The sequence below is a fragment of the Halichoeres trimaculatus genome, unplaced genomic scaffold, assembly GCF_033239565.1.
Source record: "Halichoeres trimaculatus isolate MK-OKI-2021-1 unplaced genomic scaffold, fHalTri1.1 fHalTri1_scaffold_20, whole genome shotgun sequence".
Taxonomy (NCBI): domain Eukaryota; kingdom Metazoa; phylum Chordata; class Actinopteri; order Labriformes; family Labridae; genus Halichoeres; species Halichoeres trimaculatus.
This window is the reverse complement of record NW_027437198.1, coordinates 7,201,329-7,216,818: the sequence shown is the minus strand read 5'-3', so window position 1 is coordinate 7,216,818 and position 15,490 is coordinate 7,201,329. Positions and strand designations below refer to the sequence as shown.

Sequence of the window (15,490 nt, the reverse complement as noted above, 5' to 3'; positions counted from 1 at the left end):
TTTTATTGTTTCTGTGGTCTTTGAACAAACTGCTGAAAAAATGACTAAAAACACAATTAATTCCACTTTTCTGTGAAGCTTTTTCCTTCATTCCCCTCTCACACTCTCCACCAGGTCAGCCAACCAAAGCAATAACAGCAGCAGCAGCAGCAACAGCACCCTCATCATTACTGACAGCCTGGCAGACTTAGACCCCCAGGTCAGCCCACAGGACCTGCTGGCCCCTGAAGCCTGTGTGGCCTTTTTCCTTCTCCTACTCCTGGTCTGGTTCCTTAACCGTGAATTTGAGGTCAGTTACCGCCTACACTACCATGGCAATGTGGAGGCTGATCAACATCGCATCAAGATCCAAAACATGAGGGACCAGGCCGACTGGCTGCTCCGCAATATCATCCCCATCCATGTGGCCGAGCAGCTGAAGGTCACGCAGAGCTACTCCAAGAACCACGATAACGTGGGAGTAATATTTGCCAGCATTGTAAACTTCAGTGAGTTCTACGAGGAAAGCTACGAGGGAGGCAAGGAGTGTTACCGTGTCCTCAACGAGCTGATTGGAGATTTTGACGAGCTGTTACGGAAACCTGCTTTCTCCAACATTGAAAAGATCAAGACCATCGGTGCCACGTACATGGCAGCAGCAGGACTCAACGCGCAGCAGTGTGCGGATGCAGCACATCCTCACGCTCACCTTCGCGCTCTCTTTGAGTTCGCCCTGGAAATGATGCGTGTGGTGGACGACTTCAATAAGAACATGCTGGGCTTTGGCTTCAAGCTGCGCATTGGGTTCAACCACGGGCCTCTTACGGCAGGCGTGATCGGCACCACCAAGCTTCTCTACGATATTTGGGGAGACACAGTCAACATCGCTAGTCGCATGGATACAACAGGTGTAGAGTGCCGTGTCCAGGTCAGCGAGGAGAGTTACTGCGTGCTCAGTGGCATGGATTACGAGTTTGATTACCGGGGCACAGTTAACGTCAAAGGCAAAGGTCAGATGAAGACCTTCCTCTACCCTAAGAGCAGTGACAGCGGGCCTGTGCCTCAGTACCAGCTCTCAGTCTCACCAGAAATCCGGGCCCAAGTGGACGGCAGCATCGGGCGCTCCCCAACTGATGAAATCGCTAGCATGGTACCTGCAACCAGCGTGACTGCAAGTAGCACCAACACTTTGGTACCCAGTGCAAGTGCTGGTTCCTCCCCTGCCACGGGACTCAGCCAGGTGAAGGAGATGGCTCGCTGTGAAAGACGACACTCTTCAGATACCTCGAATGCCAGGCGGTCTTTGTCTCATAGCGGCACGCCATCTATACCTGCTTTCAACAGAGAGAGACCTCCTGCTTCAACAAAGCTCATTATCTCATCCTCAGACACACAAGAGAGACATCAAGATTCTGCAATAAATTCCCTGAAAGAGGCCAAGAAGGACCAATGTGAGGATTTTGACATTTATGTTGGAGAGTTCACGAAACTTTAGGGCACCTTCATCATAAATCCTGTTCCCTTTAAGCACTTACTCCTGCCTGTTGGCATTTGTTGAATGATCCTTCATTTGGTCCAACCTTGCAGATTTAAAGAGCGAGTCCCACATGTTTCCTCTCTGCTTTAACAAGGCGGCGGGTTGTTTTTGTTGATAACTTGAAGCGACTGTCAGACACAGTGAGAAATGAAGGTATGGAAGGATGAGATGGCTGACTTTTATTCTTCTTTTTCCTGTTTTGGATCATCATCTCCGGTTTACTCCCTGAGTTATCAGTACACCTTTAATCTCAAATCATTTCTTTCATATGTCTTTTAAGTGCCTTTAGAATAGACAAATGTGTACACTAAGCCTTTTTAAGTAAAAGTGAATTAACATAAAGGGAAAGTGTAAATAAGCAATCTTTTTTGAAAAACTGCTTCGCTTTTGTTACGATTTTACTTAGTAAAGTATGTTTTGCTATGATATTTTGCCTTTTATCAGAGAAGTTCTCAGCAAGCTGACCTTAAATGAAACATTTGGAGGATCAGAGTGAACAAAACTCAAGAGCAAAAATCTGAGCTTGAATGCATCAGAGCCTGATAACTCCATGGTTATATGGTCTAAGGGCGTACCAAGCCAAACTGCATGACATGTGGGTGTATTTGCATGTGTACAGTGTGTGTTTGAACATGTCTGTGAAAAAATAATGCAGGGTTTCACGAGGAGAGGTTCTTATGAGGTAGTAGAATGATTTGGTGCAACTGCAAGATGACAAACAGTTGAGGCACGCAGTTGAAAAAAAGTCTTTTGCTGATGTGGCAGCTTTGTCTCTGGCCTCAGTTTATATCTTAGTATTGCTTCAGCACTGAGGCATGATGGTCTCAGTTACAAACAAACAGCACGCTAACAGCAGCAGCAGCACCTACAGATGAGGCTAACTCCTTGTAGTGTTTGTCCCACATGATCTGGGGTCTCGTAGGAATGTAAGCTGTGATTAGTGTTTGCGAGTATTTCAGTGATTCCTAAAAGACGCTGCTGTACCTGGAGAGTGTCTTTAGCTGTGACTTTAGATCAAGTAGGGAGATCAACAGCTTAGGTTTGCATTGGGTTACACTGTGTGTTAGTTTATAGTGATTTAAAGACATGGATAATCAAAGTGGAATGTCACAGACTAAATGTGTTTTATTGTATTTATTGTCACACAAAACTTGAACTGTTCATGTGAAGTGCCCTATCATTCTTTCTTTGATTTGAAAGACAGCTGAAAACACTAACTGCTTTTTTTCAATGGCATGAAACTTAATGTAATTGCACTGTAAATGCAAAGACAGTGTACCACAAGTATTCCACACTTCTGACTTAAGTTTTTTTGCTTTTTCTTTTTTGATCATCCTGCTTTTAGTCATACTCTCAAGGAATGATTGAACTCTCCTTTTTCTCCCTGTCACTGCTTCTCAGCTTAAAGGATTGTGTGCTCAAAGGCAAAAAATATCTGTTCTGTCTTATTTCACCTCAGATCCCAAACAGCACCTAAAACGTATGCTTCTACACGACCAATGTAAAAAATAGCTGTGTTATACATGATAAAACACTGTGTTTTAATGAGAAAATGTCTCTTTTATAATTAAAAAACTGGTTTGCTTGTTCGTTATGTGATCATGAGCTTGTGCCTTTTACCTCAGCTTGATTTGAATCTTTTTTGAGTTGCCTTCATTTCTTTAGAAGTTAAATATTTCTCAACAGCAAAGGAAATCTTTTCTTGAATGCTAAAATCACATTTAACATTGAAGTTTTCAAGGGTTTGCGACTTTTTAGCAGTGCCTTTTCTTGAAATACATAATTAAATGTCACATTAATTGGCCTTATTGCTGTATTTAGATTGCTTTTCATTTGGCCTTTAGCTGTGTACTGTGTGCGCCATCATGAGGCAATAAGTTGTTTTAATGCAATAAGAGGAGTCTAATGATATTGGTTTAAAAAGGGAAAATCAGCTTCTTTATGCTTATGAGCACACAACCCTTGTATTAACTTAATTTGTCCATTTTTAACTTCAATAAAGGGAAGTTTAGAGAATTAATTCTGTTCTCATGCAACACGCTGAAGTGCTTGTAGATTCATTATTCTTAAGCGTGAGGTTAACAATGTGGGCTTCGTTTCTGTTTTTAACCATTACACTTTTAACAAATTATAGTTGTGGGCTCAGAATTTTTAATTACAACTTTTTAGTTGAACTGCAACCATATACTTTTGTATTGTACTCAAACATGAAAAAATGGTTTGCTTTGATTCATTAGGATACGACTTTGTGAACCAGCAGAGTGGGAAAACTGAGAAAACTGATGCCAAAGAGTGTCATTTCCATCTTTGGTTTTGTTGTGGAAGAATAATCATCAAGTGATTCACTGTTACAAGACATTTGCACACAACACCCACTTTTTTGTACAGTTTGCTTTTTTATTGTATAGTATTTAAGCATTTTCTATTATTTATAAAAGTGCATGTTCTAAAGAGTCAAATGGTCTTAAAATTGGGGGATATGTTAGAGTTGGAATAATACATAAGTGTTTTTTTCTTTTTCCTGCATGCATGTTAAAAGGTGCAAGCTTTTGTAAAAAATAATAATAATAATAATTGTGAGGTTGTGTGTTTTTGTCAAAGGGATGCTCTACTCTATCAGGAATGTGAGTACAGTCACTCACATTTTATCATCTCAAAAACTCTGACACGCTAAGACGGTAAGATTTCAGTCATGATAGACACTTACTGTAGGTCTTTCTTTTTCATACATTAAATTGGCCTCATAAGTGTAGAGTAGGCGGTCTTTCAGTAGCTTACCTATATTTTTAAATGAATTGTGACTTTTTTGGAAATGTTTTGTACATAGCACGCTAATAGATCTGCAAGTGGGGGTCAAAGTTGAATAAAAGTCAGTTGCTGGGAAATGTTGTGCGGTTTGATTCATAGCCTGATCTACATTTGGTCATTTTCATGTTTATTTGCTCACTAAATTTGGTTCATAATATTTTGGAAAATATTTATTTCAGAAATATTAAAATTTTGACATTTTTCTGTCTGTCTGAAAATGATTTTTAATCCCTCAAAAATTGATGGTGTACTAATCAATTCTTTAATTTTTTTTTTGCATCATAACTATAAACACTTAATCACAACAATGCTTATGTATGTTGGGTTTAACTAGTGTGATTTCACTCTTTGAGTTTAATAAGAACAGCATCAAGAGTAATGATAACTTTATAACAGGTTTGGTAAAATAAAGACACAGAGCAATTGAGTTTAAGAACCTTGCTTTAATTTACTTTTATGAAATATGTATTGAAATTGATGGGTTACCATGTAAGATGTGTGTAATATGGAAAAGAATGATTAAACTTTACTAAAGATTGTATTATCCTAAAGCAATGAACCTTATTGTAGTAAAAAAGCAAAACATTTACCTGAACGACTTTACAGCCCCATATTCTAAACATAATTAATTTGGAAAATAACGTGTTCTCTTTTTAAAAAAAATGTGTACCCATGTTTGGTATATGTTTGTGGATTTGAAGCAGGTTACTGTGGTAATCTGTATTTTTTTGGGTTATTCCTCCCCTAGAGGCAATTAAACGTACGTCCACATGACGCAGGTTTGCGTCAAGGCGTCATAGCGCGACACCTTCCCCTCCTCCCCCTCGGTCGGGCTGAGAAGAAAAAAAAACTTTTTTTTTGTATCGGAGGAATCAACAGCCGCCATCTTGACGCGGCTCAGAATCGGGATTTCAGGGGGAGCATTAATTTTAAAAACCGATCGGAGCCACCCAGACCAGGCTCAAACGGCTTTTTTGGTGCCGAAAATCGAAGTGTAAGTTCTTCGGATGGGATTTAATGCCGACATGTGATGGAAACATGGGTTTTTATCGTCTCGACAGCCCACTGTATATTTGATTTCCCTTTTAGAGAGCGCCGCTTCTCGCCGTATCTCCGTCCAGAGACACTGTATTTACCGGGAGACAGCGTCCAGAAAAAATATTCACCTCATAGAAAATATTTTTTGAATTTTGCTCTTTTTATTTAAACTGGAGAAAGATTTTATGGCAGCTCATTTTGGCCGAGAAAAAAAATGATTCTTTACATCCACGAAACCGGCGATCTGCGGAGAAAGGGATTGGCTTACGCTTTGTGTAATATTTTATGATTGATTTTTAATTTATTTTTTCGAACTGAAATAATTTTCGGACGTAATTATTGAGGATAATTATGTGGGTGTTGGGTGTTGGATTATCATGGGGTGATCTTCGGTGGCGGAGCGTGGCGCTGTTGCCTTTTTTTTAAGCCTCTAACACCAGGCAACATTTCACCAGTCTGCCAGTCAAGGAAAAAAAAAACAGTTAATTTGCTGCTTTGTGAGTCAGGATAGAAAAGTGACGGGTTTGAACAAAACCGAAGCCCACAAGTCGGACCGACCGTGCTGTTATTTTTCTGCAACATCATCCATTCATACAATTGTCGAGCAGGATGGCTGACAATCTGCTGGATGTCGGACCCCCCACTGCAAAGCGACCCAAACTGAATTCACCTCTTTCTGGATCGGATGGCCCAGGTAAGAATAGAGCATTTTCCCTGAAATCACCAACGGTTTTAACTTTGCGATGACTTGCAGACGTTTGTTTTTTAAGATCTCTGAGCATACATCTGTAGAAAAGTAAACCCAGCAGCCTGCTCTGTGGTGCTGCGCTAATATATCATAAGAAAACTGTACACCAAGTCCCTGTCAGTCTGTGTCATTACACCTGATCTGCACGCGTGATAGTTATCATTGAGAGATATGAAAAGTAAAATCAAGACTCGTGTCTCGTGCAGAAAACGGGGTACTTTGACGTCAGGCTTGTTTTGAGTCAATCACATGACCAGAAAAATATTGAGCTAAAAAGCAAAACATCAAATTGTAGCTCAGTAGCTTTAGCTTATGTGATAAATGGACTAATAACCAACTTGAGATTAAAGTAATTCACTTTTTGCAAGAGATACACCTCTTGTTTTAACATTTTAGAGCTCTTAATAATTTCTATCAATTTTTATAAAACAAAAATTAGCATTTTAGCTCAATAGCTTCCAGGTCATATAACCAATTGACTCAGAATCAATATGAAATTAAAGTACTCTGCTGGCTGCATGGGATATGCCTCATTGAAAGTCTTAAAACAATTTCTGTCACTTCTCTTATATAAAATATTAGCATTTTAGCTCAATAGCTTCCAGGTCATGTGATCAGTTGACTCAAAATCATCATGAGAAGTCTGCAATACAGGTGCACTCAAACTGTTGGAGGGGCTAGCTTGAAGTCGGACTGTGTGGTACAGAAGAGTTTCCCATAAAGCAAATGCCTGTCAGATATCCAACTGAAAACTAACTTCACCGCAGTCACAGTTTGTGTGAAATCACTGACCACAAAGAGAGAATAGCTTACCCTTCTTGACATCAGGGAGGAAGAGGTGACGGATAAGAAGACATTTGTTAGCCTGAAGTTGTGGAACATGCTGCTTCTGGATCCCCTGTGTTACACTTTGACTTGAGTGACAGCACATGCACTCGAACCAATGTTGTGACTGATAGGAAGATAACCTCACTGGGCCATCCTCTCACTGAGGGTTTAACCCCTTCAACATTCAACAAAATGTTTCAAAGGTTCAAGCCATGAGAGAAAATATGAAGTCAGGTTTGTTTTGAAACTTTTTCTCTACCTGGTGTTAGAACTTCTTCCAACTTCTGCCCAGCTTTTACCAGGATGTATCCTGTCATGGACTTTGTGATAGAAAACATGAAAAAAAAATACTGACAATCTCAAAACAAGATATCCAGAGTGTTATTCAATCGTCTGTGTAATCAGAACTTGAGTTTAATGTGGAGCAGAATGATGTGTTTGAGCAAATTGTGTGGGTGTTTTTTTGGTGCACATCATTTAACAAGAGATAGCGAAGTAAGAAATAAAACTCCAAGTAAAAATACAAGACGGCGTCACCAGATTTGGTTCATTTCTTTCTTTCTAGCATTCAAAAGATCTAATTTAGCCCAGCAATCTTACTGTTACTTTGCCAGAAAACACGTCAGTATGACTGAAAGAGATTTTCCTCCAAGTGAAAAATGCTGAAGCCATCTTATCTCAGTCATTACGTTTTGGGATTGCACCACCGCAGCCTCTTTTTTGCTTTCATTGTCTCAGGAGTGTATACAGAATGGTGCAGCTGCTTAGTTTCGAATCATCGCGGAGATCGATAACATCTGTCTGCCTTCTCCAAACAGCCGAGGCATTTTAAGTTTCTTTCTCCATCCTGTCTCTTCCTCTGTGAGTGGCTGTATTATCCAGCGAGCTGATGGTCCCCGGGTCCTCAGCCAGGGTAGCTCATCCTCTCAGAGGGGTGACAGGAGCTTTCGCTGGGCAATAAAGAAGCCCGACAGTGGGACTCCTCCCCCGCTGCTGCCAGGAGCACTCTCTGTCACAGTTGACACACACACACACAAACGCGTGTATTTAGAAACACTTTGCACAGTGTCTCTTGTAGACCTGCTCTCTTTGAAGTCCGGTTTGCTGCTCAAGGTTTTAGCACGCTGAGGAGATTTTAAGTGCCAGGCTGAAGATGGGAGGATAATCCTCATCTTTTTTCTGTTCTTGAAAAAGCCCTGATTCTGAGAAAAAAAAACAAAACAGAGGCAATCTGTGAGGGACCTGTGGCTCGCTGTCTTCTTCCTCCTTCTCTTTTGGTTCACAGAATCAGAGCGCAGAACATACATTTATGAAAGAAATAGACTTTTTATTTACATATGATTTTCCACAAACCTGTTGTGTGATGCCCCCTCATTCGTCTTCTGTGTTTACGTTCACGTCTGACAGTTTTTCACGGTGCCCTTGTCTCGCGTCGCTGCGTCTTCGAACCTGAGGCCACAGCCTTGTGTCAGGCTTGTTTTCATTCATACGGCTGAGTGGGTGTGATCACCAGAGGGAAGACACAGGCAGCAGCTTCCCAATCCCAGAGCTCACCAAACAAGCTTTCCTCTTCCTCTGTCTGGTTTGTGTGAAGGATCACCAACCCCAGTGTGAGCAATACCCAGCCAAGTCAGATGGGTGTGAAAATGATGCAAAAGCATGTAAAGACTTGGGTTTGGCTATTAAACAACCGTGAGTCAGGATCTGTAAAAGGGTTTGCACTAATTACAATCATAAACTTTAAGAAATTAAGTTGTCATTGGTGCATTATACAGTCTTTCACAGCATCAGAAATGGCAAAATCCAATCGCTGTATATAGTTACCCTTTGGGTGATATTTAGAGAGTGTTAGATGCAACTTTATACCTACAAAAAAATCCCAATGTATCATCAGTTACATATTCCATCAGTTTTTGTAAAAATTGTACAAAAATAGAGATTTCTTTTTTCTTTTCTTTTTTTTTTTTAATAAACAAATGCTGACAAATTTCTTTAAACACCACAACCCCTGATGAGACTAATCCAGGATAATGACTCTTAAAGGAAACACAGCACATAGGAGATGCACATATTTTCAACACCAAAAATATAAATATCATTGAAACAAAAAAATGAATAATAAAAATAAAATGTTACAAAATAAAATTATTCAATATCATTTCTTTTTTCGGGGGGTTGCAGTATTTTCAAGACAAAAATATAAATATTATTAAAATAAAAAAGAATATTAGAAATAAAATAATTAAAAAATAAAAATTAATTCAATATCATTTCTGTTTTGGGGGGTTGCTGTATTTTCCAAGACAAAAAAATAAATATTATTAAAATAAAAAAAGAATATTAGAAATAAGATAATAAAAAATAAAAATTATTCAATATCATTTCTTTTTTGGGGGGTTGATGTTTTTTCAAGACAATAGTGTAAATATTATAAAAAAAAAAAAGAATATTAAAAATAAAATAATAAAAAAAATAAAAAATATTCAATATCAATTCTTTTTTTTTGGGGTGGGTGGGGTGGTGTGTGTGTGTGTGTGGGGGGGGGGGGGGGGGTGGGTGCTGGTCTCTGGCACCCATATTTTTGAGGGTCATGAGTTGAAAAGTTTGTGCCTCCACCCTAGAACATGCTAGACTTCTCTTAACAGTCTGAGCTGAAGTTAACAGCATCCCAGCTTGAAGCCTTTGGTATCCTCCGCTGTTAAAAAAACACGATTTACTAACGCAACATTCTATTCTCTGCTTTTAATTTGAACTGATTTAATTTTAAGAGACCAAAACATTTGCAAATAATTGAACTCCCATGAAAAAACCTTGTACTGATGAACTCTGAAGGCCTCCATAGAAAACAGTCTGTGCTCATAAAACTAGATTAATTGAGTCAAAAGGGCCTAATTTTGGGCTTTTTTCATGATTTGTGCTGATATTAATTCTTTTTATCTACTAACAAAACCACAGTCTAAAACAATGTAAAAAGCAGACAGTTAAGCTTATAATATTACATTTGATTTTAAGTTGAACTCTTGCTTATTTGATTCTGTCTTTCTAAAGCTACTGCGATAACTGGAGGCATTATCAGATAGATTTTGATGACTTATTGATCATTTTTATTGCTGCATTGCCCTGCCTTGTGTAAACCACTCTCTGGATCTGCTTGCTCATGTCACAGTTGTTGGTTAGAAAACAATAAACCCCTCCAAACAGTCCAACCCTGGGGCCACATGTTCCTATCTTTCATATCTCATACATCCACAGGATCCTTTCAAACATGTCTGTGTTTTCACTCATTCATTCATATCTCTGCGTCTGTCAGAATGAAAACAGTGTCTTTTGCCCTCAGATTGTGAAGCCTTGTGCATTTTCTTCCTCTCTGATTGGATGTGGTTTTCATAAACACTTTGCAGCAAATGACTGCAACCCCAGCTTTATAAGTGTAGTGTGCCGCTAATTTGCACATCTTGAAGTCATCACAGCTCCTGTTATAAAGTGACTTATTAGAGGTTTGACAGATGTACTGCCATACAGAAAAGTTGGAGTGGAACAGCACCGTGCCTTGCAGGTTTTCTTTTTGGTATGGCATTGAGTTTGGTAATGAATGTATTTCTTTTATTTACATAGCTGAGCTTAAGGAGGCTGTGTCCATGCTGAGATCATTTTGAAATCAACCTACACATGCAACATGGAAATAAATTATTTTCTAAAGATCTATTCCACACTTGTGTAGGGATGGCAATTGATAAGATTTTACCGATATTGATGCCATTATCGATTCTACTCATCGGTCTAATTCATTTGCGATTCCCTTTATCAAAGCAGTGTCTCCCCTACCACTGTATGTGGGGGGCGGCTCCCCCTGAAAGTCGGGTTAATTTTGTTTTCCACACAGCGCCAGATCACAGCAAAAGTGATTTAGAGTTCCCTCTCTCATAAATCAGGTCTATACTTTTTTTTTATTTAACAGACTACATAGCCTTATGTTATTCATCTAATTTACATGAGGGGATGTCGTTTGTACATTGTTGGGTTCACATTTCTCCTCACGCTGTTTCTTGCACAGTGAAGTTCCACTCCAACGCATTTACAGACACACGTGCGCGCATTTACACACACAGACAAGCTTACATTCCCTTGCCTGGATCTGGTGCGCCTGACTTCTACGCTCTTGTGCATCTTGCATAGAACTGTTAGCTGTTTTCAAAGGCACTCGGAAGAAAGGAATCATGAAGGGAATTGTGGGGATAAAATGTTAGCATTGTCAATGGATTAAACAATTTGGAACTAGTTCTTGTCAAGAACCGGTTCTTGATTCCCATTCCTACACCTCTGGTAAGAGAGAACAAACACAAAACTGCAGAAATACATGCTTTGATACCCATTCCCCTTGCAGGAAGCTGGAGGAAACCTCTATCAAGTAAAACACCACAGGTCATTCAGGTTATTTTTTCCACAGATAGTCCAGAGTCTTTTGGTTTAGTTAAAAACTTTTAACACTTTTGTTAGGACAGAAAATATACGACATAAATTGAATTTAGACCTTTTTATCTTGCAAGTTTTATTGATCCCAAAATGGTGTGACAGTGTTGTCCTAGTGTGTGCAAATTGCTAGGGATGGGTACATTATACAGTTGAAACGATGCGGTACAGATGCCCGGTACCTGGCAATCAGTACCGGTACTCAACGGCACCAATTTTCGTTAATGTTTTGTGTTTGTGGTAAAAAATGACAGTGAAAAAAAAAAAGAACTTTTTTTTTTTCAATTTAACATATTTATTCTTCAGTATATAACCTTACAATGCTGTGTACATGCCCAGCAGGGAAATCACCTACTCTTCTATTCCCTCACAGTCATAAGGATGCATTAAAAGTATGTTCGGTTTATACAGCTTTTACATTGTTTATGGAATGAAGTAGAACAAAATACTCATCCATTAGGCTTTCCTGATCCAAGCAGTGCTTCGAGAGATATTTAGATCCAAATTGTGCAGCGGACATCCGTATAATGGGATCCATCAGGGCATAGACAGCGCCGCTCCTAAAACTGCATTAATCGTCCAAAAACTCATGTTTTTCACCAATATTCCATCATGGTCCGCTCCGGGTTAGTCCTCCGCTGCAGTCTGTGTCACTCCAGACAGCGCTGTGTGGCTGTAATGACCTCTGAACTGACGAAGACTTTGTTTACGATTGCCCCTCCGTGCATGCGCAGTACTCTCTGGAGAGCTGACTCCACTTCCTCCTTTCTTTAAGGGACAAACGTAAACAAAGTCTTTGTCAGTTTTATTGTCATTACAGCCACACAGCGCTGTCTGGAGTGACACAGACTGCAGCAGAGGGCTAACCCGGAGCGGACCATGATGGAATATTGGTGAAAAACATGAGTTTTTGGATAATTAATGCAGTTTTAGGAGCAGCACTGTCTATGCCCCGATGGATCCCATTATATGGACGTCCGCAGCACGATTTTGGATCTAAATATCTCCAGAAGCACTGCTTGGATCAGGAAAGCCTTCTGGGTGAGTATTTTGTTCTACTTCATTCTATAAGCAATGTAAAAGCTGTATAAACCAAACTTATTCTTTAAGTACCTAAACATGGTACCTTTTGATTTTACACGAATCAGTACCCGTTGCTTTTGACAGAATTCGGTCGGTACCTATAGAAGTATCTAGTTCAGTACCCTTCCCTACAAATTGCGTTACGTTTTTACAAATAGGGATGAGCATTTCAAGCAAAAACACAGTTTAATAGTCACTGCTACTATTGGCACATGAATGGATAGAGATCCATTTAATGACTCTGCAAAGATGTTTAACATGTTTTACAAATAGATATGATGTACTTCTATAATCCAAATTTACAGGGCACAGTTTCCACAAATTCTTGTTTCTGGTTTTCTATTTTGTAGATATTCCTACTAGAACTCACAGGTCGAGTGTTTTGCCAGGTTAAAACCGGCCGCTTTAGAACATACTGTGACACCTGGCGGTCGTCTTGCCGCGTCGTTGGTCGTCGATGTCTTCATCATCGACTGAAGTTTTAGCCTGATTAAATTTTGAGGTGTTTCCCACCTAAATACAGTTTACCTATGCAAGGGTCCTCAGCATCACCATGATAAAATCAGCCACTTGTCTGACAGGAGTGGGTCTTTCTATCTCAGTCACATCTCTTGTTTTGAGGATGTAGAAACAGTCTGATGCTTTGCCTGTTATCACCTCCCTGATTGAAGTGAATAACAGAAGAGTTTCATGAGGCAGCTGAAAAGCTTGAAGTGTGATTTCAGGTTTTGGTCTTAGGAACAGGTGTCTGATCTCCTGGCGTTGGACCATCCATGTCTCTGCCTGTTCTCTGAGACTTTTAGTTTTAATGCACCAACTGCTCAGGCCATCCAGTGGATAGGCTCTCGATAAGAACCACTGTATGTCAATGCTAAAGGTTGGATTGTCCTCTAACCTCTGTAATCCAGATATCTTGGCACTCTGAGTGGTGTGTGTAAAGGTGTGGCTGTTTTGATTACACACAGAAGCACACCTACACGCACGTGAAGAACTTTGTCATTGAAATGCGATTTGGACTTTGACCTGTGGAAATGCTCTGTTCATTTTCTGTTTCCAAAGTCCTGGTCACTTTACCCTTGAAAGATTATTTTGGCCATTGATATTGATGAATCCTGTTAACATCACAATGAAGAACAAAAACATGATTGTTTCTTTAAACATATCCAACAGTTTCTTTGTTTCTTGTTCATCCATCCTCAGTTTAAGGAGATTAACTAGTGACGCATGCCTCATTCATTCTGCTCTCTCTGTCTTTCGTAGATCTCGTTTCCTTGTTTGACCTGGAAAATGATCTTCCAGACGAGCTCATTCCCAACGGAGACCTGGGAATGGGGATGTCATCTAACGGCGGTCCAGGTGGAGGTGGAACCGGTCTCGACTCCATCGTTCCTGATGCCGCTGCAAAACACAAGCAGCTGTCCGAACTTCTGCGACCAGGAAGCTCCACCATCTTGGGAGGTGGTCTCAATTCTGCCAACTCCCAACAGGGAGGCATGGTGGGGAGCCAACTCAGTGCTGTGCTGGGCAAAAGCCCGCTGGGGCCAGGGGCCACCAATCACCAGTCTCCGCAGGTCCAGAAAGGAGTGGCAGGACAAGGAAATGGAAGCTTAGGCTTCAACCAGGCCATGTTGAACAGCGGGCAGGGACATGGGGTCATGGGCCAAGCAGGACAAGTGATTAACGGGGCTTTGGGACCTGCAGGACGAGGTAGACCTGGGCCTGGCATGCAGTACCAGGGTCAAGGCATGCAAGGGGCTGGACCTGGTGTTGGTGGCAGTGTGCTGGCAGAGACTCTCACACAAGGAGGGCCACAGCTGGGCGCACACAACGTGTTGAATGCTCAGCAAGCTGGAAACATGAATAAGGTGAGTCAAATCCTTAACACTGGTCATGAACATAGAAATGAACACAAACACAAACAATCACCTGCTTTGCAACAATCATACACGCAACTAATGTAACGAACTGATGCAAGGTCAAAGCGTAGTTATCCTGTTTGCTTCGTCTACCAAATCATCTATCAACATTTGGTAAGGATTAAAGCTAAAGGAATGAACAGTTTGACCGTCACTGTAGTGAAAAGATCTCCTGTCAGGTGAGTCTTGCAGGTAGCGGAGGCTTTTTGCATGATGTAGAAAACACAGCGAGGTTTGTTTCCACCGGTAGTCTCATTTTTTTTTCATTTTTTACTGATTTGGATCATCCTATACCCGTGATTTCCGTTGGTAGGGGTTGCAAGTCCTAAGCACTGCTATTTTGGGGGTCGCAGGCTGGAATGCCTTGGTCTAGCAGTTAGGTTGTGCCCCATGGGGTTCTTCAACCTGTGGCTCTGGAGCCTCATGTGGCTCTTTGACCCCTTTGCAGTGGCTCCTTGTAGCTTTAAAAAATATTATTAATAGAGTTTTTTGTAATATTTCTTAAAGAGGGTTTAAATGAACGACACAGACACTAAAAATAATCACAGTTTAACATTTTTTTTGTACTAAATATGTATAACCTCTTGCAAAAAAGCTTTTACCTGTTTTGTGTTTTTTTTTCTTATTTGAAATTTTGAGATTTTTTTATTTCATTTTTTTTTTTTTTTACTTTTTTTTTTAAATTCAGAAAAAGGGGGGATTTTGCAAATTTTTGAAATTCTTGTTTTAAATTAATTTTTAACTTTTTTTTACAATTTATTTTGAAAATTAAGCAAAATTTTGAAATTGCATAATTTAGGTTCAGCAAATTTTTGTGAAATTTTAAACATTTTTGCAAGTCTTTTTGCAGTTTTTTTTAATTTCATTTTTAAAGAAATTTTTCAAATCTTGTTTAGACTTTTATTCACTAGATTTTTACTTTATTAGAATTGTATGCATTTTTTGTCTTTTTTGTGAAGATGGAGTATGTTTTGCGGCTCTCAAAAGTTTTTCGTCCAGGTGAGCTGAGGCAAAATGGCTCTTTTGAAAGTGAAGGTTGCAGACCCCTGGGTTAGGCCCTTGAACTGATGGCTCAGGCCCAAA

The 15,490-nt window shown here is 39.9% G+C and overlaps 2 protein-coding genes across 3 annotated transcripts in view; both read left to right on the top strand.

The window, feature by feature from the left end:
- The window catches only part of LOC141809143 (adenylate cyclase 9), a 52,278-nt gene extending 47,762 nt beyond the window's left edge, over positions 1-4,516 (top strand). The window contains exon 10 of the mRNA XM_074695997.1: positions 115-4,516. Within this exon, the coding sequence (XP_074552098.1) occupies positions 115-1,474 (1,360 nt within the window). The 3' untranslated portion in view covers positions 1,475-4,516. The remainder of the gene's footprint in view (positions 1-114) is intronic.
- A 658-nt stretch (positions 4,517-5,174) lies between these two features.
- crebbpb (CREB binding lysine acetyltransferase b) overlaps positions 5,175-15,490 on the top strand; it is a 34,384-nt gene continuing 24,068 nt past the window's right edge. For both annotated transcript variants that reach the window (XM_074695933.1, XM_074695932.1), the window contains exons 1-2: positions 5,175-6,056; positions 13,752-14,356. In XM_074695933.1, the coding sequence (XP_074552034.1) occupies positions 5,972-6,056; positions 13,752-14,356 (690 nt within the window). In that variant the 5' untranslated portion in view covers positions 5,175-5,971. The remainder of the gene's footprint in view (positions 6,057-13,751; positions 14,357-15,490) is intronic.